Consider the following 24,521-nt stretch of genomic DNA (forward strand, 5'->3'; position numbering starts at 1 on the left):
AAGTTATACATTTAATCATCCATCCATCCATCCATCCATCCATTTTCTACCGCTTGGTCCCGTTAGGGGTCGCGGGTGACTGGAGCCTATCCCAGTGACTTTGGGCCTTAGGCAGGGTACACCCTGGACAGTGGCCAACTCGTCGCAGGGCTAACACAGACACAGACAAGGACAGACAACCATTCACTCTCACATTCATTCAATACGGGCAATTTAGAGTTATCAATTAACCTACACATGCATGTCTTTGGACGGTGGGAGGAAGCCGGAGAACCCGGAGAGAACCCACGGTAACACGGGGAGGACATGCAGACTCCACCCAGAGAGATTGTGCGATGTTGGTCTGGTCTGGGAATCGATCCCACGAACCCACGATCTCCTTATTGGGAGGCAGGAGCTTTAACCGCTCTGCCACCGTGCACCCCGATTTAATCATTTTTCAGCAATTTTATTATAAAGCTAAACCAAAAAATGGTTGAATAAGGTATGAAATTTGTAGAAAAGGTTTCAGTTGTAGTCAGTCTTGATTCTGAAAACAGTGTCCAGATGACTACGACTGAAACCTTTTCTATGATGGAACACTCCTGGACGAATGAGGGACTACACCGTCTTGTTTTGAAGGTATGAAATTATTTAATAAAATCACTCTGAATATGAGGGTTTTTTAAATTTCTTTTTAAACATGTGCATTTTTGGCCTAAAACTCAGTCTCTCCTTAAATCTTGATTAAGCTTTAAGTGTATGAGATGGACAAATTTATGGGGAAAAAGCAATGAGTGCAGTGACAAACGTGTCATTGAATGGATGGAGAATGAAACAATTAAACTACAATGAACAAAAGACTGATGAAACATGAATGCTACTCGGAAGACATGAATTCCACAAATTACTTTCAGTGGAAAATGAAGATAGAAATTTCCCTAATCTGTATTTTAAATATGTGCATGTACTGTAGTCACAGGTGATGTTTTACTCCCCCCCACCCAATGCCAGTTATGCCCTCATGCTCAAATTATGTCAATCACACCTCTAATCGCCTGTCAAGCCTACTTATACCAGCTAGCTCCACTGCTGGAAAACCTTGCCTCACAAGAATGCCTCACAAGAAGCCATCCTTAACGGCCTCGCCCCATGCACTCTCTCAGCTTATCTAACCGACTGGAATGTTTCAAGGTATAACACACCACAAACCAGCTTCCCTTTCCCTCTCTTGACATCATGTCTATCAGCAATTTCATCACCCATGCTCATTCCATTCTGAAAATCCGCTCCTCTATCATCCAGATCTACACCAGGAATAAGCTTTATCATCAAACTAGTTACTGGCAGCCATTATCCTTCTACCTCCCATTCCCACGCTAATCAAAGGCTTGCAAAAACAAGAACCCACTCTCACAGCAAACTGCTTGCCACTCACTTACCACTTTCTCAGCCTCTGCATCCATTCTATCATGTATGTTCAAGCTACTCATCCCCCGTGGTAGACTTAACTCTAGAACGTTCTTTCTCGTTTTTTCCGGCTTCCCGCAGTGCTCCACATTTGCTCCAACATCCTCTACCTATAATCCTTCTCTTCACCCCAGCCTATCTGGCATCACCCTTCGTACTTCTGACTCTCATATTGTCATATTCGGAGAAGTAAACGACCAGCTGGGAGCTTCATTCCCCATCGACATTTTCCATCTAGGGTCCTACCTCAGCCCATGCCGCTGACCAACTACATCAGTTCTAGGTATGCCGTGAAAGGTCTTATCTCAAGACCCACTCTTTCTCACCAAATCAGGGAGAATGGACACTCAATTCTGGTTTCACAAGCATTTTCACCAAGTCCTCTGCATTTCTGGAATATCTTCAAAATACTATTCCAGCCTTTCTGTCCGCATTGGTACAGCTTTTACAGCAGTCAGACTGGGTATCTCAGATCAAACCATTCAAGTCCTTGGTTGCTGGTCATCTCAGGCATCTCACTCCTATATTTGCAATAATCCTATCGATCAAGCTCAGCGCACCTCAGCTCCATTTAAATCTCTTTTTGAGGCCCGTAATTGGCTCGGGTGACTCAGCTCCCGAGACGGATACCCCACACTGAGTCTCCTCCTCCCTGGCCTTTAATACAGTATATCCGTTACTAGACTATATACAAGAAGTGGACATAGTCTCCGGGTCTGAAAAGCGAAGCCAATGCGAAAGTTAAAACTACATTCTTTCTAATGGCCAGCAGGGGGTGACTCCACTGGTTGCAAAAAGAAGTCAGATTTTATAGAAGAGAGAAGAGAAAATGACGCTACTTCTCACTTGATTTATTACCTCAGTAAACACTTTCTTAATGAGTTTATGGTCACAATCACTAGTTTCAAGTCTTCTTCAATACAGCATGATGTTAATTTTGTTAATTATGGTCCCATTTAGAGTAAAATAGACGATAAAGCAGGGTATGCTTTAGGGCATGGCTACCTTCAATTCAATTTATTTATATAGTGCCAATTCATAATAGAAGTTATCTCATTGCACTTTTCCTATAGAGCAGGTCTAGAGGCAGAGTAGAAAGTCCAACGACCGAGTAAGAAAGTCCAAAACTAGACACGGGTGAAACTTATCAGAGCAGGGCAAACAATCAGAACTGGAGGGAAAACACACAAAGACAGGAAGTGAAGTTACATGACACATGAGGGGAAGTCTTTATCAAAATAAAACAGGACAGATCACTGACAGAAAAACATGAGACAAAGAAGAACATGATCTAGGGAGCAGAGCAGGATGTGACACTTCTAAGAACTTTGACCCTTTCACAGTATGTTTTCAGTTCATGAAATCACAGTTAACGTGAATTACAGATGCACCTTGCCAACCAAGCAAGCTAGCTAGCGCTTGCGTTTGCCTTAGGTAGAAACCTTCACTCCTCCCCAGCTCCACCCTCTCGTCCAAATATAGTCACTTCTAGTTTCAAAAATCCAAGATGGCGTCGGCCAAAATGCCAAACTCAAGGCTTCAAAACACCAGTCCACAAACCAATGGGTGATGTGACAGTGGCTACGTCCACTTCTTTTATACAGTCTGTGGTTTCAGATTGGCCTAAAAGGACAACTTCCTTCCCCACGTTTATCCCCTTTCTCACATCCATTCATCCATCCGAACTTTTGTCTCTGGCCTTCTGGCAGTGAAAGTAATTAGTTCCAAGACAATAATCCCTTTTTTAGGTAGAGTATAGCTACATAGCCTACTCCAAATATTTTACCAACCTGTACAAGAGCAGCACCTGTACAAGATTGAACGTGCCCCAGACAAACAGGACTCCCGATACAGATCCCCCACAATGAGTCTCCTCCTCCCTGGCCTTCAATATATCCGTCCCAGACTGGCCTAAATTGATAGCTTCCTCCCCCACGTTTATCCCCTTCCTCACCTCAATTCATCCATCCTCAACATCGAATACTTCCTTATTTCATTAAACCTTTAAAGTCACATTGTTGTGACATGGTCCTTGCTAGTGAACAACACTAACAATACAGCCCGACTGCTTTGCAATACCTGAGGAACAAAGTGAACATCCAATAATTTGCGTAGCTTCTCTGAACTGTTTGTCTTCATCAAAAACAAAGTCTTAAATTACTGTTTACAGCAAGTCATCAGCTCTTTCCCACTTGAATCCTGTTCCCACATATCTGCATCTTGCTGCTCAACCTCATTAAAACTTTGATTAGATTTAAAAGCATGTAACGTTACACCTGAATGCCCAAAGTGATGACCTCAATTTTGACCTCAGCCAACAAACTATTGTATTTCCATTGACTCAGCAGAAGACCAACCATTGATCATTATGTAAAAACAGACAGGAGAAAATGGCAATTAAGCACAATATGGAAACACAACACTTTAAACAAGGTGAAATACCTGCAGTGCTGTGTATTTATTCATTGATTCCAGCACATAATCTGCAGAAGAAAGTCTGGATGATAGTCTGAAATACAAAATAGCACTTTGTCGCAACTCCAAATGAGTTAAAAACAGCTTTATAAAAAAGTTAAGCTTAAGTTAGTCTTTTGTTCGTATGCAAAGATTCGTATAATAATAATAATAATAATAATAATAAAACTTTATTTATAGAGCACTTATCAAAACAAAGTACAAAGTGCTTCACAGCAAGAGAAAAAAATGAATTGATATTAATTTCCATTTGTCCTTCCAGTTTCCTCTGGAAACACAATACCGCAGTATATTGTTAACTGAATTCTGAAATGAAATGAGGATGGTCTTTATGATACTACAAACTAATTCCCATTAAATGATAAAACATGCCTTTTCAGCAGGGATTTCATATACATAATTTCAGTATTAAATACTTAGACAATACAAAGGCAAATTACAAATGTGTACATCAGATGGTAGAGTTCCATAAAGGTCCTCTGTACTGGCTGCCTCAAGAAAGCGAAGCAAAAATGCCACACAAGTACATAAATGTATAAATTACAACTAAATGTCATGTTATTAAATTATTTTCCTTGATAAAAAATTCAATGCTAATTTCAATTAAGTGATTGTCTTTGCAGATACATATGCCAAGGCTTTGATAATTAATTTAGACAAGGAGAGGTGTTTGAATTTAATAACTTTAATAAAGATGCTTGGCACATGATGAACCTGATGGTAATGCAGCTAGCTGATTCCTGTTAGGGAATTGTTAGGAGACTATCTGTTTGTGCACTTATGTATGAAAGCACTGTATGTATTTAAGTTTGTGTGTCGTGTATGTGTGCTAATTTAATATTTTATATATATATATAGAATATACTGTATGTATGCAAGATGAGGGTGTATGATAAGACTATATATATTTAGGAGAAAGTATATATATAAAAGACAAATACTAATATGTATCTATATGTGTATATATACTACGTACATCACGTAGGTTTTTCCTTTAATTTGTCATCCATCTGTTTACATACATATATATATATCTGTTTACATACATATATATATATATATATATATATATATATACACACACACATATATATATACATATATACACACACATATATATATATATATATATATATATATATATATATATATGTGTGTATATATACATAATATGTCTGTGTATTTCAACAACCATGGATTTTGTTGGCTGAAAAGACTACTATCGCTAGCTGATTTTAACAGCTGTAACTACTGTAGTGTAAGCTAATGATAATGTTAAAACTCAGTGAGGGTGGGTGAAAACTCCATCTCCAGCTGACTTTTTGATGATTCCAGCTGACTCATTTTAAAATGGGAACCCTGTAAAAGGGTTTTGAATATGTACGTTATGATGGCTATGTATATAATAAAATGCTAAAAAACTAAAGCTAACAGGTATCAAACAAAAAGTCACCATTCTCACTAGTTGATCAATATACAAGACATGGAAATAAAGGGATGTGTATTGCAGGGTAGAGCTAGTTAGTCCTAATTAGTAAATGATCAATTGGGGGTATTTAAATAATTTTGAAAACATTTTCACAGATTTTGAAACACTCAATTGAGGTCTGCTTTAAGACAGTTGTAGGCAACATAACTGTTCTCAGGCCTGGTTCTTTGGTTCCATAAGGATTGAACACCCCCCAAAAAAGACATCCATACAAGGACTCCAATGTGTTGACAGTTTCCCCATGGATTCAGTCTTCAACAAATCTTGAGACTGACAGAATCTGATCAACTTCTCCACGCTGCCTTTCACAAGCAAAATTATCTGTAGCTCCTCTTTACATTTGTTTAACGCTTTCTAAGAAACTATTAAAATGTCTAATGTAGCTAGCCATCAGAATGACCCTTCATACAATCATTGAGGACAAACGCTATTCCACTGCAGTGTAGCATATGCTCTGTTCAAGGAGGAACTTCATGTGCCGATGAATTCAAGTGTATGAAAAAAGACGATAGGTTAAAAATACATGCGTGTGTGGGAAGAGTGTGTATATGCAAAAATTAAAATACATGTAGCCCTACATATATTATTACATTGTATTATACCGTACATACTTATCAACCTCTAAATCCACTTGGTACTTACACTTATTTTAGCTTTTATACTTATATCCACTTTGTACTTAATTTATCTTACCTGTGTTATAGTGTATTATATTTTGATTTGCTTAGTACTTCTATTCCTTCTATTCTCAAGTGTGCATCGACGTGATAGTGAGCAGCTGTAACAAAAGAGTTTCCCTGATTCCTTCCGATTTTGATATACAGTCTATGTGGAAGTGAAAATATAGGTTTGTGAAAGTTAAAATACACATGTATGTGTTTGAAGTGAGTGTATAGATACATTAATGAAAATGTATGCATGTGAAAGGAGAATGTATGTATCTTTGTGAGAAGCCCAGAATGAATTATCTATCTATCTATCTATCTATCTATCTATCTATCTATCTATCTATCTATCTATCTATCTATCTATCTATCTATCTATCTATCTATCTATCTATCTATCTATCTATCTATCTATCTATCTAATTTTTCTGGGAACATTAAAGGCATTCTGAAGACATTTTCACAGTCACTTTCATTTCTATACCAAAACTCACAATTTGAAAGCCAGTATGTCAAGCCATCCAAGATTCAAAACCAAGTACAAACTGCTGTGTGCAATAGGCGAAAACAGACAGAAACAGAAATAAAAATTCAAGCTGGAGGGTCCGCTGGGGTTGAGGCCGGGGGTTGGAGCTCAGCTCTGGGGCTTAACGATCAGCCAGGGCAGGTGCTGGGGCCTGTAGCCCTTGGGGAAATTCTAACCTGATGAGGAAAAAGTAAGGGATCACCAAAGTTTTTACAATTCATCCAGAGGGGGACATGAATGTGTCCAACAGATGTCATGGCAATCCATCCAATAGTTGTTGAAACATTTTACTCAAAATAACAATGTCAACCTCATAGTGGCACTATAGAGAAAGTCAGAGGATTATGTCATTAGGCTACATCGTCTGGGAGGAACATCTGTACAAAATTTTGTGAAAATCTCTCTGGTAGATGTTGATATTTCACAGGATAAGTGAAAACGTTGACCAGCTGGTGACACTAAAGGAAAGGTCAGGGGATCACTAATGTGATGCGGTTTCATCCTCTGGAGAACATGGATGTTTCTACAAAATTTCATGGCAATTCCTTCAGTAGTTGTTGATATATTTCAGTCTGGACCAAAGTGGTGTATCAACTGACCAGCTGACATTGCCATCCCTAATCATGCTGCTAGTGTGGCTAAAAATGGATGAAATCATAACAGCTACTGAGCTCGCATGTCATTAGATTCATCTCCATGACAACAGAGCAAACTCCAACCATTCCATCCAATAAAGACTGTGTGATACGGTTTAAAGGCTCTGGAAAAAAGTAGTGAGTTGATAGTGAGTTGCAATTGTTGTGTCAAACTGTTTCATTTTGGCTATAACAGAAGAAAAATGTGAAGGGGTTCACAACTTTCTGAAACCACTGCCTGTAAATACTGACTGTAAATTTGCAATATCCACATGAACTAGAATTTGTCGTGGTGGCTGTAAAACAGATACAAAAATGATGAATAGTGCAAATACATACAATTGTCTCAGCAATAAGAAAACGTTATCTTTATCAGACTACAAATTTGTACCACAGAGAGCCAGGTAGCATAACATTAGAAAGCTCAACACAACTCTACACATTCATAGACCAAGCCCTGTAGCCTCGCAGCCCTCAGCTGAATAGCTTAGCGTGAATTCATAAGAAAAACATCTGTAAAGGTGGCCATCCAATCAATTTTCCCATCACATCTCCTTATTCACATAATCCAGGCTCTGATAAGTGCTGATTAGCTGTGAAAACTAATAGGCCAGTCTGAATCCATACATGAGACAGACGTCTGCAGGAGTGTGCAGTGCATACAGACAGCCAAGAATGTAGACAACACACAGACCTGAACACAGTAAATGTGCTTTTGGCTGGGCAGCGATAACCTCAGAGACCAGAGGCTCATAAATGGGGTAAAGTGTGACGCACAGACCCTCAAGGGATCCCATTAAATCAACACACACACAAACTGCATTTTCCCATTTTCCTCAATGATCAGCAAATTCAGTGTGATCCCTCCAGTCACCAGCAATCTAAAAGCAGATCAGAGTGTGAGAGGGGCTTCCCTCAGGGTACCAAGTCAAGGGTTCATGAGTTCTGCATATGCAGCTGCCCTCTGCTCTGCCAGTCTATCTAGAGACTTCATGGATGGCTTATGAAGTGCACTGTATCTCCCTGCTGCTCTTACTATTATTAGGTATTTATTATCGCTTCCCTGATTCTTTTGGAAAACATTTATTAAAAAAGTTGAACACAGGCAGCAAATATAGTAGTTCTGTATTTTTTATTTTGCCCTGTTATTATGCTGCATCACATTCAGATTAGAAAAAGCTCATAAAACGGAAAGCATAAAAGGATTAAGACCTCATCTACAGCTACCTAACATCACGACTTCAACCTTTACTTGAGAGTCTGAAAGGTAGATGCAGTCACTAGCCAACCCACCCACCACCTACAGACAATGTGCGTCCGATCTTACGAGCAGACTGGAGCTGCTCTCCAAATTCATTATTTACTAGAGAGGTTACGGTCGTAGCTTCAAAGACGCTGTGTATGAGCCGGTAAGAGGCGTGGGCAAATGGAGAGGTTTCACTTCAAAACTCTGTAAAGGTCCCCCAACTCCTGAGGATGTAATTTTAAAAATCAGTCAGAAATCCAAGTCAAGGTATACTGTAATAACCATCTGAGCAGCCTCTGGCCAGAATTACTGAAACCTCTGCCAGAAAAGTATAACAAAGAACACATTAATAATTTTGTGGTAGAGAAACATTTCTTTACACTGAAGTTTAGTTATGTAAAGGTGTATGGCTAAAAAGAGAGGAAAATGCACAGTAGGTTCTCCAAACACAGGGTTTTTAGTGCTGATAAAGACAAATACACTGAGAGAAAAATGTTCATTACAAATAAAATTTTGTTTGTGACATTATTGTGAAATGCACAATTTGAAACCAAACAACTGTTCACACAAAGTAAACTGCTCAGTCCTTGAAAATAAAATGAGAAGCAGAAATGATCTTCAGCAAATGATTCTGCATTCTGCCGAAAGTGGGCACCACCGCCAGCTCAAATCCATGATGCCGGTGAGAAATAATGCTAAAAATGTCTGAACAAAAACAGTGTAGCAAATAACTGACAGCAGGAAGGGACAAAAGTTCATTTCTGGCAAGCAGTGCTTCCCTTTATCCTCCAAGTCTTTGAGAGAACTGAGCTTAGAACTCAGTCATCTTCTTGTGCGTGTCAGCCTTCTTGTGCTCTCTCTGGATGGACAGCTCCTGGGCTTTCTGCTGGGCCAGCAGCCGGCGGGCCGCTGACAGCTTCTCTTCCAGCTGCTTCACTCTGGATGTGTCCCTTTGCACACACAAACAACAAATAGATTAGGAAGTGGGAAGAGACAAGTTTTAGCTGCACTTTCTAGAATAAGTTGGCCACAAATCTAACCTTGAATCTTTATACCTTATTTACATTTTTACACAACTCCCACAAGCTTTCTTAATTGTGAATTTAAATTAATTACCACTTTACTTGACAGGAGCTTCATAGCAACTAATGTACTTATATTTTACAATGAATCATGGTTGTGTAAACAGTGCATTTCTGTACTGTTATGCTAGGATTGATCATGTGTCTGTACTCTCCATGGAGGAGAAAACAGCTGCTGAGCATCTTTGGAGAGACAGGGAGTTGATGTCCCATTGGAATTTACTGATCCTTAATGACGTCATTTAAGGTCAGTTAGAAATGTACAATAAATGAACAACATACACAGAACTCAGTACTGACCTTCCTGTTTGTCTGTTGAGTGACTCAGTCAATTTCTGGATCCCCCTTTCAGTCTGGGACACCCTCTCAGCAGCTTGAAACAGCTTCACATTCAGACTCCTCTTGGTGCTTTTTCCTCCCCTGTAAGCCTCCACCCCAGTCCCTGCTGATGGCGCAGCAGCACCCCCCTCAGCAGGATCAGCGCTCTTGCCTCCTAGCTTGTGGTTGAGAAAGTCAAAGACGGTATGGCGCCCTTCAGTGGCGACCCGAGGCTTTCTGCGTCTCTTTGGCCGGCCCGTTTGTGTGCCATCTTTAGCGGCCTTGCTCTGGGTGCGTCTCTGGGTGAACTTGGCACACTGGTCCAGAGACTTACCTTTGGGTAGGACCATTGCTATGACTGGCTCTACTCGGCCCTCCTGCATCTTTCCTAAGCCTGAGAAAACAAAAGCAAATGAGTGAGGAAGAGGAACATGTTAAATTTTATTTTGTACATGAAAGCAAGAATACTGGTGAAATTTAAAATGCATTCTATCATTTCAACACATTTCTATACGTAAATGAGGTTTCTTATTTAATCAGAATCACAGTTACCCTAAATACAAAGTGCAATTAGAGTACCTACATATTACAAACATACTTTTATCTAAATAAGTGTATTTTTAGGCCAACTAGGTTAAAAATTACTAGCAAAACCATATTCAAAAAAATAATATCCAGCCTCTGTAATGTTACATAAGCATGTGGTACATGTCTGCATGTTTTGTTAATTCATTATCTCTGTGTTTAATCATATAGCATGTTCCCCTTGTTCTGTATTGTTATGCTCAGCTTGCAAACATAACCTTAAGTTAACACGTAATATTTATGTTTTGCATTTGGCCCATACATTATACTTCTGTATTCTGGGATCTTATCCTGTAGTTGGTATGAGCCTATCCTCTCCATGGGTGAAGAAACACGTGGTTATGTACTTAACAGGGGAGTGCAAAGGGAAAGTGCACAAAAACATAAACACTTGGCAACACTAGACTTAAACATACATTTTAAAGCTAGCGTTAGGTTATATTTTTATGAACATTTAAAACATTATATATTCTGTTTAAATGACTCTTGTTGCCCTCTAGTGTCTTGTTAACCTATGGCACCCATCTTGTTACTTAAATGAAATGACTGTTTGATATTTTTGTTGTATCTTTTGTGACCACTGGTTGAAGTTTGTGCAAGACTCCTTTGAATTATACTTACGTCTATTCATTTTGACCTTTAAAAAAAAAAAATTCCCTTGTCATATGGTCAATGTCCCAGCATATATGTGATTAGATGATGATGTCGTCACTGGACATTTTGCTGTACTCCTTGTTTCCTTCCCATGGGTATTTATGTCTATTTTGTCTTACTGAAACCTGGCTGGGTCATGAAGAATACGTTAGCCTAAATGAATCCACTCCGCCCAGTCATATTAATACTCACATTCCTCGAGGCACCGGCCGAGGAGGTGGAGTTGCAGCCATCTTCGACTAAAGCCTATTAATCAACCCTAAACCTAAACTAAATTATAACTCATTCAAATGCCTTGTTCTTAGTCATTAAAACTCAACCTGGAAAACACGACAACCAATTCTATTTGTTATAGTGTACCACGCTCCTTGGCCTTATTCTGAATTTTGATCTGAATTCTGAATTGTAGGTGATTTCAATATTCATGTGCATGTTGAATGACAGCCTTAGTACTGCGTTTATCTCATTATTAGATTTGATTGGCTTTTGTCAGAGTGTACATAAACTCACTCACTGTTTTAACCACATCCTTGACCTTGTTCTGGTATAGGGCATTGAAATTGGACATTTAATAGTCTTTCCACAGAATCCTTCAATATCGGACCATTACTTTATAACTTTTGAGCTCCTATTACTGGACTATACGCCATTAGGCAAAAACCCCTACTCTAGATGTCTATCTGATAGTACTGTAGCTAAATTTAAGGAAGCGATCCAATCTGCATTTAATTTTATGCTATGTCTCGATATAACAGAAGACTCCTATGCTAATTTCAGCCCCTCCCAAATTGACCATCTTGTTGATAGTGCTGCAGGCTCACTGCGAATGACACTCGATTCTATCGCCCCTCTATAAAAGAGAATAATAAAACAAAAAAGGTTAGCTCCATGGTATAACCCCCAAACCCGCAAATTAAAGCAAACATTGTGAAAACTTGAAAGAAAATGGCGTTCCAACAACCTGGAAGAATCTCGTTTAGTCTGGCAGGATAGTCTTAAAACATATAGGAAAGCCCTCCGTAATGCCAGAGCAGCCTACTACTCATCATTAATAGAGGAAAATAAAAACAACCCCAGGTTTCTTTTCAGCACTGTAGCGAGGCTGACAGAGAATTGTATGTATTCCTATAGCCCTCAGTAGTAACGATTTCACAAGCTTCTTTAATAATAAAATCTTAACTATTAGAGAAAAAATTCATCACGTCCTGCCCTCAACCGGTACCAATTTATATTCAAACACAGGAACCTTGGAAACAACTGTAAAACCTGATATATATTTTGACTGCTTTGCTCCTATCGACCTTCTTCAACTAACTTCGACGATTAATTCATCTAAGCCATCGACCTGTCTCTTAGACCCCATTCCAACTAGGTTGCTTAAAGACGTTTTACCCTTAGTTAGCACTTCGTTACTGGATATGATCAATCTGTCTTTATTAACAGGTTATGCACCACAGTCCTTTAAAGTAGCTGTAATTAAACCTCTTCTTAAAAAACCCACTCTTGATCCAGGGGTTTCAGCCAACTATAGACCTATATTTAACGTTCCCTTTCTCTCTAAAATAAGAAATCAGGAAGGGGGCAAACACATTTTCACTGTATAATATATATATGTATATATATATATATATATATAATTTTTACATTAAGTGAAGGCAGCAGAGTGTAGAATCTCTAAGCGTAAACTATGCCGATTGCTGTCTGTTCAACAGGTTGCTTTATCAGGCATGTACATCAATCCCGATTCAACAGGTGGCTTTATCAGGCATGTACGTCAATCCCGAATCAGAGCAGTAGCGATGATTGTTCTACTGAAAACATTATCACATAATCTAACAAATATGAAAGAATAATATCAGATAGTTAGAATAAACATAATTTTATGATTACTTAACAGCAGTTCTGTTTTTTGAATCGAATTTCGTTTATTATGGGTAAAGTGACAAATTAATAGAAAACCCAACAATCAAAACAACTTTCTAAGTTTCTTTGGGAAGTTTTGGTTGAGATCTGGTGACTGCGAAGGCTATAGAATATTAACTTTGGGAATTAACCTGAACTCAGATAGCAAGAGGTAAAACAAGGAACAGATACGTAAAGTGACTGAATGTAAGTTACAGAAAACCAAGGCAACAACTTAATATTTAAAACATTTATTACTAACACTACTAACAAAGAAAGACACAACAATGACTCATGGTGAGAAAGCAGTCGGCAATCAGTTGTGTGACTTTCTAAATAACAATACTTTATTTGAAGATTTTCAATCAGGATTTAGAGTGCATCATAGCACAGAGACAGCACTGGTGAAAATTACAAATGACCTTTTAATTGCATCAGACAATGAACTTGTCTTGTTAGATCTTAGTGCTGAATTCGATACCATTGACCATCACATCCTATTACAGAGACTGGAACATTCAATTGGCATTAAAGGAACCGCACTAAGCTGGTTTAAATCCTGTCTATCAGATCAATCTCAGTTTGTACATGTTAACAATGAGTCCTCCGTGCACACCAAAGTTAGTCACGGAGTTCCACAAGGTTCTGTACTTGGACCGATTCTATTCAGTTTATATATTGTATATGCTTCCTTTAGGCAATATTATTAGGAAACACTCCATAAACTTTCATTGTTATGAGGATGATACCCAATTATATCTATCGATCAAGCCAGATGAAACTAACCAGTTAGCTAAACTTCAAGCATGCCTTAAGGACATAAAAACCTGGATGACCTGCAATTTTCTGATGTTAAACTCTGACAAAACTGAAGTTATGTACTTGGCCCCAAACACCTCTGTGACACATTGTCTAAAGATATAGTTGCTCTAGATGGCATCGCCCTGGTCTCCAGCACCGCCGTAAGGAACCTCAGAGTTATCTTTGATCAGGATTTATCCTTTAACTCCCACATGAAACAAACTTCAAGGACTGCCTTCTTTCACCTACGTAACATTGCAAAAATAAAGCACATCCTGTCTCAAAATGTTGCTGAAAAACTAGTCCATGTATTTGTTACTTCTAGGTTGGACTATCGCAATTCCTTATTATCAAGTCCATTAAGAGTCTCCATTTGATCCAGAATGCTGCGGCACGTGTACTGACAAGAACTAGGAAAAGAGATCATATTTCTCCAATATTAGCTTCTCTGCACTGGCTCCCTGTAAAATCCAAAATAGAATTTAAAATCCTTCTCCTCACCTACAAAGCTCTTAATGGTCATGCTCATCAAGCTCATAATACCTTATTACCCGACTAGAACACTGCGCTCCCAGAATGCGGGGTTACTTGTGGTTCCTAGAATCTCCAAAAGTAGAACGGGAGCCAGAGCCTTCAGTTATCAAGCTCCTCTCCTGTGGAATCAGATCCCCGTTTGGGTTCGGGAACCATCCCTTAGTTATGCTGCTATAGGCCTAGACTGCCGGGAGACTTCCCATGATGCACCTCTTTCCTCTCTCCTTCTCTCCCTCTCCGTCTGTATGCATCTGTCATTCCTACTATTATCAACTTACACATTACAACTTACACATTATTACTATTTTAAAATTCTAGTTGGTATTTGCATTGTGCTTCCCTCTCTCTCTCGCTCTCTCTCTCTCTCAAAACCTAACCCGGCACCGGCAGGTGGCCGCCCATCATTGAGTCTGGTTCTGCTAGAGGTTTCTGCCTCTTAAAAGGAAGTTTTTCCTTGCCACTGTCGCCAAGTGCTTGCTCATGGTGGGATTTGTTGGGTCTCTGTAAATAATATTATAATGAGTATGGTAGACCTGCTCTATAGGAAAAGTGCAATGAAATAACTTCTGTTATGAATTGGCGCTATATAAATAAAATTGAATTGAATTTATTTGCCTGAGGAAGACCAGTAGCTGGTCTAAACATTGCCAACAAAACTAAAGGGAGCTGTGATTCCAGTGTGTGGGTAATCCTAGTATTGCAATGTTACTGATTTTTTCCCCCTCTGCATGTGACCCCATAACTCTTTAGGTGCAGCTGGCAGCCACAGTGCAGAGTCTAAGGATCAACTCAAATTCTGAGGTGAATGCTCTGGTCAAGGGCAAAGGCAGAAGGATTTTTTAAATATAGCATGCATGTGTTTGGGGTAGGAGGAAACCCTGGGGAAACTCATGGGAACACGGGGAGAACATGCAAAATATGTCCCAGTCAAACTGGGACCTTCTTGCTTTGAGACAACAATAGAACAGAGGCACTATGTTGGTTGTAAAGCTTTAGACAAAGAGAATGTGACAAAGAGAATAGAAACTGATGTATTTTTTTTTCTTTTTTTACATAAAATGAGTATACTACTGCACTACACTCCATACAAATGATTCACTAGCATTTGATAAAGGCAATGTAACATCCTTTATCAAATGCTGGTGAAACATTTGTATGGAGTGTAGTGCAGTAGTATACTCATTTTATGAAAAAAAAAAGAAAAAAAAAAAGAAAAACCTTATATATTTATTTATTAAATTATTGATTTGATCAGGACAGGATGTGACTTCAGAACCTAAAATGTAATTAATGTTGTGCAGTTGCACTTACCTTTCCCATATTCATAGCCCATTTTAAGCATAAGCTTGGATCCGATGCCTCTGGTATGTGCCTCCCAGCCACCAAAATTTTCTAACGTTACTGTGGATTCTACAGCAGAGTCCATAACTGTTTGGTAAGAAGTGAAAATCAAAGTAGAAATGGTCAGTTACTTTGTAAGGGACAAATGGCATCAAACAACTTTTAAACAAATTCAAATGTTTATTGGCACATAGATACAATACAAGGTCATTAACTAAAGGAAGCTTTTAAGTCACATTTTATTTTTGCAAGATTTCAAAGACCAGCTCAAGTTGTGTTTGGCAGGGGAATGGCAACACAGATCCATACACACCTTTTGCATAAGCCACATCATCTCCTTCTTCAGTGTCATCCAGGTCGGAGTCAGAGGAGAGCGGATCGTCTTCTCTCAAAGGCGGGATAACACAATCGGCCTCGACCACAACATCTTTCAGCAGCGGTGAGTCAAACTTCACAGTGTAGAAACCACTGTCAATTTCTACATTGAGAATAAAACATTCGAAATAACTGGAAGCATTTAATCGACCGCTGTCTTGGTTGTTTTTGTTACATTGTGCAACTGTATTCAGATTACTTACCAAACAATTTCATTTTTGACAAGGTGACACAACTTGGAAAATCAACCTTAGTGTGAATTTACTGCCAGACCTGTCAAGTTTACTGTAAAATACATAATCAAAAACTGGCCCTGTCAAAGGAATACCTTTGATTTTAGCTGGGTACCAGATGCCGTCCTCATGTCGAACCAAGCAGGACGAGCCTTCTTCAAGATTACTGAGGTCACATTCAAGGAACTCTCTGAGCTCCGACACGTACACCACTTCACCGTGGGAAAACCTTCGATAAAAAGAAAAATATTGTGTGGAAACAGAACTGAGATCCAAGAGGATCAGTACAGTATACAGTAAATAATCGAGGGACTCAACTAATGTGGCTTATTGAAGCTCATACTGTACTAGAACACATCCACAGTCATTTATTCTTGTCAGAGTTAAAACCCTCAGAAACAGCCTTTAGACATTCATGGGACGCATAACTCTCCACTCTCACCCTAATTAGAACTTCTTTCAGGATTAGCAGATCAATAGGGTGGCACTTAAATTATTAGGTAAAACGTGCAAAGACAACGACATTTCATTGCTGTGGTGAACCATAATTGTGGTACTTTACCTGCAATTATCCTGGAAGCGACATTTGTCCTCTAGGTAGAATGGACAGGGTTTCATAGACTTCTGGGTGGGGTAGACGTAGAGAACTCTTACTTGTGCCTCTTCTCCGTCAGGTGATTCTGCCCCCACCACCATGGCATTGTGATACTCCAGTGTCCCCCATGTTGTCCGGTAGGGTGCTCTTACTTTGGTACCACTGAGTACATCTTCTTCTTCCTCCTCCTCCTCTTCTCCATCCTCTACCCCACCTTCCTCCTCATTGTCCCTCTCTCTAGTATCAGAGCTACTACCTGAAGACTCCCCGAGTTCAGAGTAGAAAGCAGCAAACTCATCGCCCAAACTGCCGTTTGCACTGTTTATATCAGCTGCTGCCTCTGAGGTGTTTACCTGCAGTTCATTACTGTCCTCGAGGCTGGCCAGAAGAAGACTCTTTTTGACAGACACCAGGCTGTCCTTGGTGAGCTCTATCAGCTGACAAAGGTCCTCTTTCAGTTTGAGCAGGTCTGACTGCTGGGAGGGGTCCAGGCCAGCTGACAGAGCTGTCTCTACCTGCTGCAATTGGGCACCATAGGCAATGATGGCTGCCTCAAGAGTTTCTTCATCCATACTGACACTTGGCACAGGGCAGGACAGGATTGGACCACATCAAGCCCCCAAGACACCTGAGAAAAAAGAAGATGGTTGATTCATAATTCAAGGTAACAGATCTAAGCAGAATGAGATGGACTGACTTCCTTATGCACTCCTGCAAAGTGCTATGTCCTTCTTTCTCATCACATGAGAATACAATTTGTCCTTTCCTGTATCATTTTTTAAATCATATTTTAGTGGTTATCTATTTATAGCAAGGATATAGAAATTACCAAATATTTTGACTGAATTTGGAAGGACACAGTAAAAGGGAAGGTGACTGTGATCAAAGATTTAGAAAATACCATTGGACCAACGCTAATGTTTTACATTTTACTGCAATAAGAACTACTTCGTGCAATGACTGTATGTTATGGAAAGGCCTTTCCGAAAGATTCGTAGAGCTCCTGCATCGTGATTTGGTAACATCAACTTTGTCCAAAGATTTAACCTAGCTACGAATCGCTACCCCAGTTATAACGTTATCAGAGCTAATTTTAGCTATACTAAATGTTAGCCGTCTTTAAGCTAACATTTACAACTGATTATAATAACACTCGCATTAACCTTCGTAAGTAGGCTAGCTGTCTGACATCAATTGCACCGACGGAAAAAAGAGGCAGCCATGAAAAGATGTAACGTTAATACTACTACTACTACTATGTTAAGAAAATAAGCAATTCAAATAAATTCACATACTGGTACAGCACAATCTCTACATAAACCGATTCAGTACCAAGGTAGCAGAAGTGAATGTTAGGGGGACTTCCGTTGTGAATTTTATTTTCTTGCAAAATAAAACAAATGTCAGACATGGAATGGGTTTGACTACTAACTACTATTGTACAAAGTTAGAAATGCAGCTTACTAGTGTTAATCAAGTGTCTGAATGCCAGAGCATTCTTTTTCATGAGACTATCACTCACTCTTTTTTGAACAAAGAAATCGCTATTTTATATAATAAAACAATTTTAACGATTGATATTTCTGTTAAATAATCGAGTATTAACAACCACTCACTTAGACATTTAATCCAGTTCGATAATGCTTCATTGACATGACAAAATGCACACATTTCTACCATGAAAGCATGGTTTATCATACATTTTCATAGGTTTTTCTTTTTTATAGTAAAACTTTCTGTTCTTTTATTTTGAGGGAAAAAAATCGCCAAACCCGGAAGTATTTTTTACTTCTACATACGTCAAACACGTGCGACATCGACGCAGTATTATGACGTTACCTTTGCCCAGAGTTCAGTAACTTCATTAGTGTGTGCTGTTATAATTATTCTATTTAGAAACCTGTTCTATGCTCTCATTGCTCCGCGCAGTGGGTCCACTTAATACTACTAATGTGAAGGTAGGCTACCTGTTTGTTGACGCTAGTACGGCAGTGCAGCTTCAGCAGCATACTGTCAGCTAACTACAGAGTAATTTACATCGATGCTAAAACGTTAGATGTGCTGCAGTTACTGCATAGACATAATGTTATGTATCTGTTTCTTAACTTAAATAAACTTTTAGCTTTGTCAAAGTGGCCAAATGGTTTATAATAAGTCCTCAAAACAGCATTGCACACACAGTAGCTAACTTAATACTGGTTGGCACAACAAATCTAAATTCAGAATGTCAGGGCAGAGTCTCAGGCTATCCAAAACATCATCATAACCACAACCACCATTACCACAGATAATGCTGACATGCAGTTTAGTAAATTATCATGGACTTCCTCGTTCAACTTTGCTAACATTTAGGAGGCAGCAGGGATTTTAAATATTACTTCAAAAAAATTACCAGTCAACACGACAGGTGACCATTACAGATTTAATCACAAAGACAAAAGGTAAATTATTATAGTTCTAAGAATACATTAATTTCAGTTTCTTCCTACAGTACTTGAAAAGTCACTTGTTTTCTTTGTCTTATTTTTGCATCTTCCATTTCTCTTTCTGCACCCCCACATTAAAGTGACCCCTGATGTCATGCCTCCAACCATGGCTCAGATAAGTGATCCAAAGATCGCATTTGCCTATCTGCGTCCGGCCTGTGTCCTGCTCACTCGAGATCCCACTGTGACCAATGTGGAGACACTGAGCGCCCAGTTGAAAGAAGTCAACGATGCCACGTTGCAGCAGCTCCAAGAGTACGTCCTATTTCCTCTTCGCTTCGTCCTTAAAGTCCCCACGCCCAAGAAGGACCAATTGGTGCAGGCTGTGGCTGAGGCCATGAGCCACGTGCTGGAGAAAACTTGTGTCCAGACCTGGGAGACCCTCCGTGACCTTCTATCAGAGCTTAGCCTCTGCTTGTGCTCTCCAACCGATCCTGGGAAACCTGCAGATACATCAGAGGAGCTGAAATCAGCTGTGCTGAGGTGCCTGGATGCACTGCTTCATGCTGCTTACGGTGATATAGTCTTCAAACTCTTTGAACCCGTTATGCTGCCCGGACTGGGAGCTGCCATATCACTGCTGCTGGCTTTAGGAGAGAATGAGAAATCTCGAGATATACAGTCATCAGCGTTGAAGTGCCTCCAGGCTTTGACTCTGCAATGTGATTGCACTCAGGAGCACATAGTCCCATCCTCAGAGGAGAGATGCACTATAGGCAGCACCATGGCTTCATTCTTACCTGGGATCACTATGGCTGTAGCCAGGATCATTACAGGAGATCTGAGACATGGCCATGCAGTCACAGTCAGGGCGATCAAGGTACCATATCTTTGTGTTAATTTGTGTTTCTAGGTTTAATGATCCAGTACAGTACACAAATATTTTAACTGCTGCACAACTTGTTACAAGCAATTCATTGTGTAGTTGTAGTTGGTGATGTTTCTCAGCTTTTAATCTGTATTAGACTGTGTGTATTTAGATTGGATTCCACACACACACACAAAAATGGATATTTTACTACAAAACAAGTATGTTACAAGTATTATATCATTAAAGCATCGACTAAGGATTATTTTTAGAGCTGCAACTATTAGTCTATCAATTGATTAATCGAGAAGATAATTGGCAGATGAATCGATAATGAAAGTAATCACTAGTTACAGCCCAAGTTATTATCAACGAATATGTTGATTATTTTTCTTATTAATTCATTAATAGCTTAGGCCATAAAATTGTGGCGGTACTGATTCGCAAAACTTAAGCTGATCAGGCTTTGAACCAGTTCCCATCCAAATAAAAATACAGAAATATTTACTTAGAGAAACAAATCTCACAAGTGCCTTTAGAACGAAAAAATGCCTCATTATTAATAATAAACAAATGCCTCTTCAATAATAAGGAAACTGAAATATTGTTTTTTTTCCCCAAATGAAACAGACAAAGGAAATTTGTATAAAAGGAGGTTTCAATGAAAATAAACAAATAACCAAATAAAGCCTGCAGGCGCTAGGCTATCGTTAAGCAAGCAAAAACTCATGCACTAATAGCACTAAGATCTGCCCTAATGCAGGTAACCTAGTTGAAAGGTGATTTTTTTTTTTTTAATATTCACTCAAACTACAATCCGAAATCCTCAAAATCACCCTCAATCAGAAAAGCAAAAGACACAAAAGAATTCTCAAAAAAGGCCTAAACAGACCAGTTACTACAGCTGACAATATCTGCTAAAATGAGGTCTGCAGTAAATCGAGGAAGGATCAGAATGACCTGCATGTGCAATTCCCCACCTCTCTTAAGCCCCAAAGAAAGGGCGTCGTCACACTCTGATTAGCCAGAAGGGGAATGCACCAAGCTGCTCTCTTATTATTTAGGAGCCAGTCCCCACACCCTGTGCAACAGGTGATCTGAATCACCCTCCAATCAACTCAGAGGAATTTCAACATTCGGCCAAAACAAATTTGGAAAAGGGAAATGATAGCAAGCACCAGAGAATGGGTTACATCTTCAAATTACTCTTTCTGTCTTAACCCACTGTCCAAAGCTTTAAAATATTCAAAGAAGAAAAGCTGCAAATCCTCAAATTTGATAAGCTAAAACAAGTTAATGTTTGGAATTTTAGTTCAATAAATGCTTAAAAAAATTAATAGATTGAAGGTTTTGTTGGTTAATGTTCTTTTGATCATCACACTATATATTATAAATATACTGACTATCATATAATAATACAAATGTGAAAAGTGAGTGTCCCTTGATAGTCTATATACTGTTTCAGAGGCTTTTCCACACTGACCCATATAACATTTAATGTAACAGTATCCATGTTACTTATTGTAATAAGCATATGTTTACAGAAAGCCTCCTTGTATCAGTTGACTAAAACATTTGTGTTTCCTCATTAAGTTTAATTTGTTTGACCAAATGTAAACTAATGAATTTTAACTGCCAGGACACTGAAAAATGCAGAAGGAAAAAAGTCCATCATGTTTAGCCAAATTTACAGAGAGTGCACAGATTTGTATATTGTAGGTATATATACAGATCTGTATATAGACTTGTATTGACTCATCCATGCCACCAAAACTCTAACGTGGTGGAAACATGTCCACCCTTGTTTGGACCAAAGTTAAATAAAGTGATTATATCCTTGTACACATGTAATGCAATGATTTGTTAATATGCCACAGAATCATCTCTTTCCACTCTTATTGTCATTCAGGTTTGGTCCAGGACTGTGGGGCTTGTCATGGAAGACACCCAGCTGCAAGCCAGTGAGCCCTGGAAGACTCCCTCACCTGACCTGGGGAGAATCAGACAGCTGGTGGTCCATCGGACACAAGACTGGGTGAAGAGCACAGCGGGGAAACTGTTTGTGCTCCTGAAGAAGATTATCTCCTGCACCGTGGCTCACCAGCACTGGACGGTTAGACTAGAGATGGTGGAGCTAGTTGACCATCTGCTGGCCAGGTGTAGCCAGTCACTGGGAGAGTGTGTGGGACTGCTACTGGAAGCACTGGTGGGAGCAGTCAATGATGAGGAGCCCAGAGTCAGAAAGAGGTTTGATTTGTTTGAAGTTTTTGTGAGATTAAATCCCTGACTACTTGATAACAAGATGTTTTTAAAAAACAAAAAAAACCTTCTCTCCTCTCCTATAGGTGTGAGGTCACTCTCAGAGAGGTATCACAGAGGCATCAGAGCTGCAGCAGTGATACCAGCAAAAGCAGCAGCAGCAGCAGTGCTCAGACCTTCACTGATGTGCTTTCAGAGAATCTCCACTCTTTGGCCACCTCCCTGCCCAGACTGATGAGGACCTCTGATGACCAGAAGAAGCTGTTTGTCCTCAACGTGTTTCTGGGTTATTTAAAAGTCCTGGGACCACTTGTCTCTGTGGTACTAAACTCAGCTGCACATCTTGAGAGGATTTCCAAAGCCTTGATGCAGGTAATGTTAGCTGCCATTTTATCAGATTATAGCCTACATCATATTCTATTTGTTTGAATGGGAACCAGGGTAAAACATAGCTTTATGATTGCTGTTAATCAAATTAAGTAAGTTTTTTTATACAGTAATATAAGGAAGTTAAAGATCTAGTTGATTTACATTTAAATGTTTTTTTATAAATCAAGTTTTCATGAGGTTTGTGGGTTGTCTCTGTACCACATCTCAGTTGACCTCTTAAACTTCATCACAGTTTAATATAGCTTAAGTTTTGCTGTAATTCACCACTGAGAACCATTTGCCTCCAGACAAACATTACCTACAGCTTTTAAAAGAAAACTCAGAAGAAACGCTCTGTCCATTATCTGAAAATAAGGCAATGTGTCCACTACACCTCTTAGTATCTCATTTCATTAAGTGGCTTATTTAACCAATTCCAATGCAGTGCGCATAAAAATAAAAAGCCTAAAGGTGAAGTTTTTATCAGTTATGCCAAATATTTTTCATGAAGGCAGCATGAGATGTGTAAAAAATAAAAATGTTTAAGCTGTATGTTGTAGGGAAACGCTAACTGAAACATAAAAAAAAATCCAGACCAGTAATTCACTAATTCATACTAATTTCGGGCTCTTTGTAATATACCTATAATATCCTTATAGTGACTTATGACATATCTGCATGGATACAGCCGCGGGGGCTGCCTAAGATACGTGCATGCATGTAAACTGTCGAGCGTGTGCACGTATTCATGTTTAGAATAAGCAACTGACAGATGTAGTACATTTTCTATAATTAAATCTGAAGCTTGCGTAGAAATAATATTACAGCACTTCCAGTATGCAAGTAGTGATATGCGTGTGGGAGCCACTCTATGAACTTGACTTTATTTTCTGTGAAGCCCACCATTTCCTTTTTGATTTTCCATGTCTCCTTATTGACTGTTGAAGTATTTATATGCCACCCTTATGCACAAAAATGCCACGAAAGGGACAAAGAACAGACTTAGAGCAGACGACTGAAGCTAATGCTAAGATCCTGCAAGACAAGCTAGCTGATTCAACTGAATCCCCGGGACATCCACTAGCATCAGTCCGTTTGGGTTTTCTGGCGGAGTCTTCTCAGGCTCGGATACTGACAGTGGCTGGGGTACCGCTCTGGCGGCAGGTTCAACGGCAAAGCTGGTCCTTGGGTGGCAGCCAAGGAAAACACCATAGTCGACTTAGTAGGAAGAGAGCAGGGCGTAGCGATTATCCTTCTCTCCCGTAAAGAAAACGGTTAGCCTTAATCCGTATCTTCCTTCTGCAAGTATATGAGATTGCTATATAGTGTACAACAATCTTCTTCAGGATCCAAAAATGTGTTCAGCAAACACAAAAACTGTTTCTCGTCCAGCGAATTAATACCTTCACCTAGGGATTTAAAGTTCAACGTTGAAAGCAGATCACCCCCTGTAGCAACTGGAGTCACAGTGGAAAGGCGATGAGCGAGCGGTGTGCTCTGAACTTTATAGGTTTGGTGATGCCGTGACCTGGTGGCACCCTCACTAATCCATCTGATATACTGTTAACAGCTGCTTTTCAGACTACTAGTCTGCACTTTAAGTGCAGGTACATTGTCACTTGATTCATTCTTCAGTGGCATAGAAATCCCCACCATTAGCCTTGATTGCAAAGTTTTCTGTGCCATCCAGTCTA

The 24,521-nt window shown here is 39.3% G+C and overlaps 2 protein-coding genes across 7 annotated transcripts in view; one reads left to right on the forward strand and one right to left on the reverse strand.

Moving 5' to 3' along the window:
• Nucleotides 1-8,352: 8,352 nt before the first annotated feature.
• On the reverse strand, nucleotides 8,353-18,285 carry zgpat (zinc finger, CCCH-type with G patch domain). 2 transcript variants are annotated; one of them, XM_044210821.1, is made up of 7 exons: nucleotides 18,201-18,285; nucleotides 16,873-17,533; nucleotides 16,406-16,539; nucleotides 16,016-16,180; nucleotides 15,673-15,789; nucleotides 9,868-10,279; nucleotides 8,353-9,435 (listed from the first exon to the last, which is right to left on the reverse strand). In XM_044210821.1, exons 2-7 carry the CDS (start codon nucleotides 17,475-17,477, stop codon nucleotides 9,297-9,299), a joined length of 1,572 nt encoding a protein of 523 aa, XP_044066756.1. In that variant the 5' UTR covers nucleotides 17,478-17,533; nucleotides 18,201-18,285; the 3' UTR covers nucleotides 8,353-9,296. The 2 variants fall into 2 exon arrangements, with proteins under 2 accessions (XP_044066756.1, XP_044066757.1); XM_044210822.1 differs by having other exon boundaries at nucleotides 18,069-18,239.
• A 424-nt stretch (nucleotides 18,286-18,709) lies between these two features.
• Nucleotides 18,710-24,521, forward strand: part of tti1 (TELO2 interacting protein 1) — a 35,165-nt gene continuing 29,353 nt past the window's right edge. For 4 of the 5 annotated variants that reach the window (XR_006379491.1, XM_044210816.1, XM_044210818.1 and 1 more), the window contains exons 1-4: nucleotides 18,710-18,863; nucleotides 19,472-20,211; nucleotides 22,109-22,446; nucleotides 22,545-22,830. Coding sequence is in view for 4 of the 5 variants with exons in the window: in XM_044210816.1 (XP_044066751.1) it covers nucleotides 19,486-20,211; nucleotides 22,109-22,446; nucleotides 22,545-22,830 (1,350 nt within the window). In the remaining variant the exon portion in view is untranslated. The other variant, XM_044210817.1, reaches the window with a different exon arrangement.

This window comes from Siniperca chuatsi, linkage group LG10, assembly GCF_020085105.1.
Source record: "Siniperca chuatsi isolate FFG_IHB_CAS linkage group LG10, ASM2008510v1, whole genome shotgun sequence".
Lineage (NCBI taxonomy): Eukaryota > Metazoa > Chordata > Actinopteri > Centrarchiformes > Sinipercidae > Siniperca > Siniperca chuatsi.

Coding starts and splice junctions, on each gene's coding strand:
- zgpat (XM_044210821.1), bottom strand. CDS start 17,477: ATGGATGAAGAAACTCTTGAGGCAGCCATCATTGCCTATGGTGCCCAA. Junction 10,280..15,672: donor GGGCTATGAATATGGGAAAG/GTAAGTGCAACT, acceptor TTGTTTTCTCAG/GCTTAGGAAAGATGCAGGAG. Junction 9,436..9,867: donor CTCAACAGACAAACAGGAAG/GTCAGTACTGAG, acceptor GTGTGTGCAAAG/GGACACATCCAGAGTGAAGC.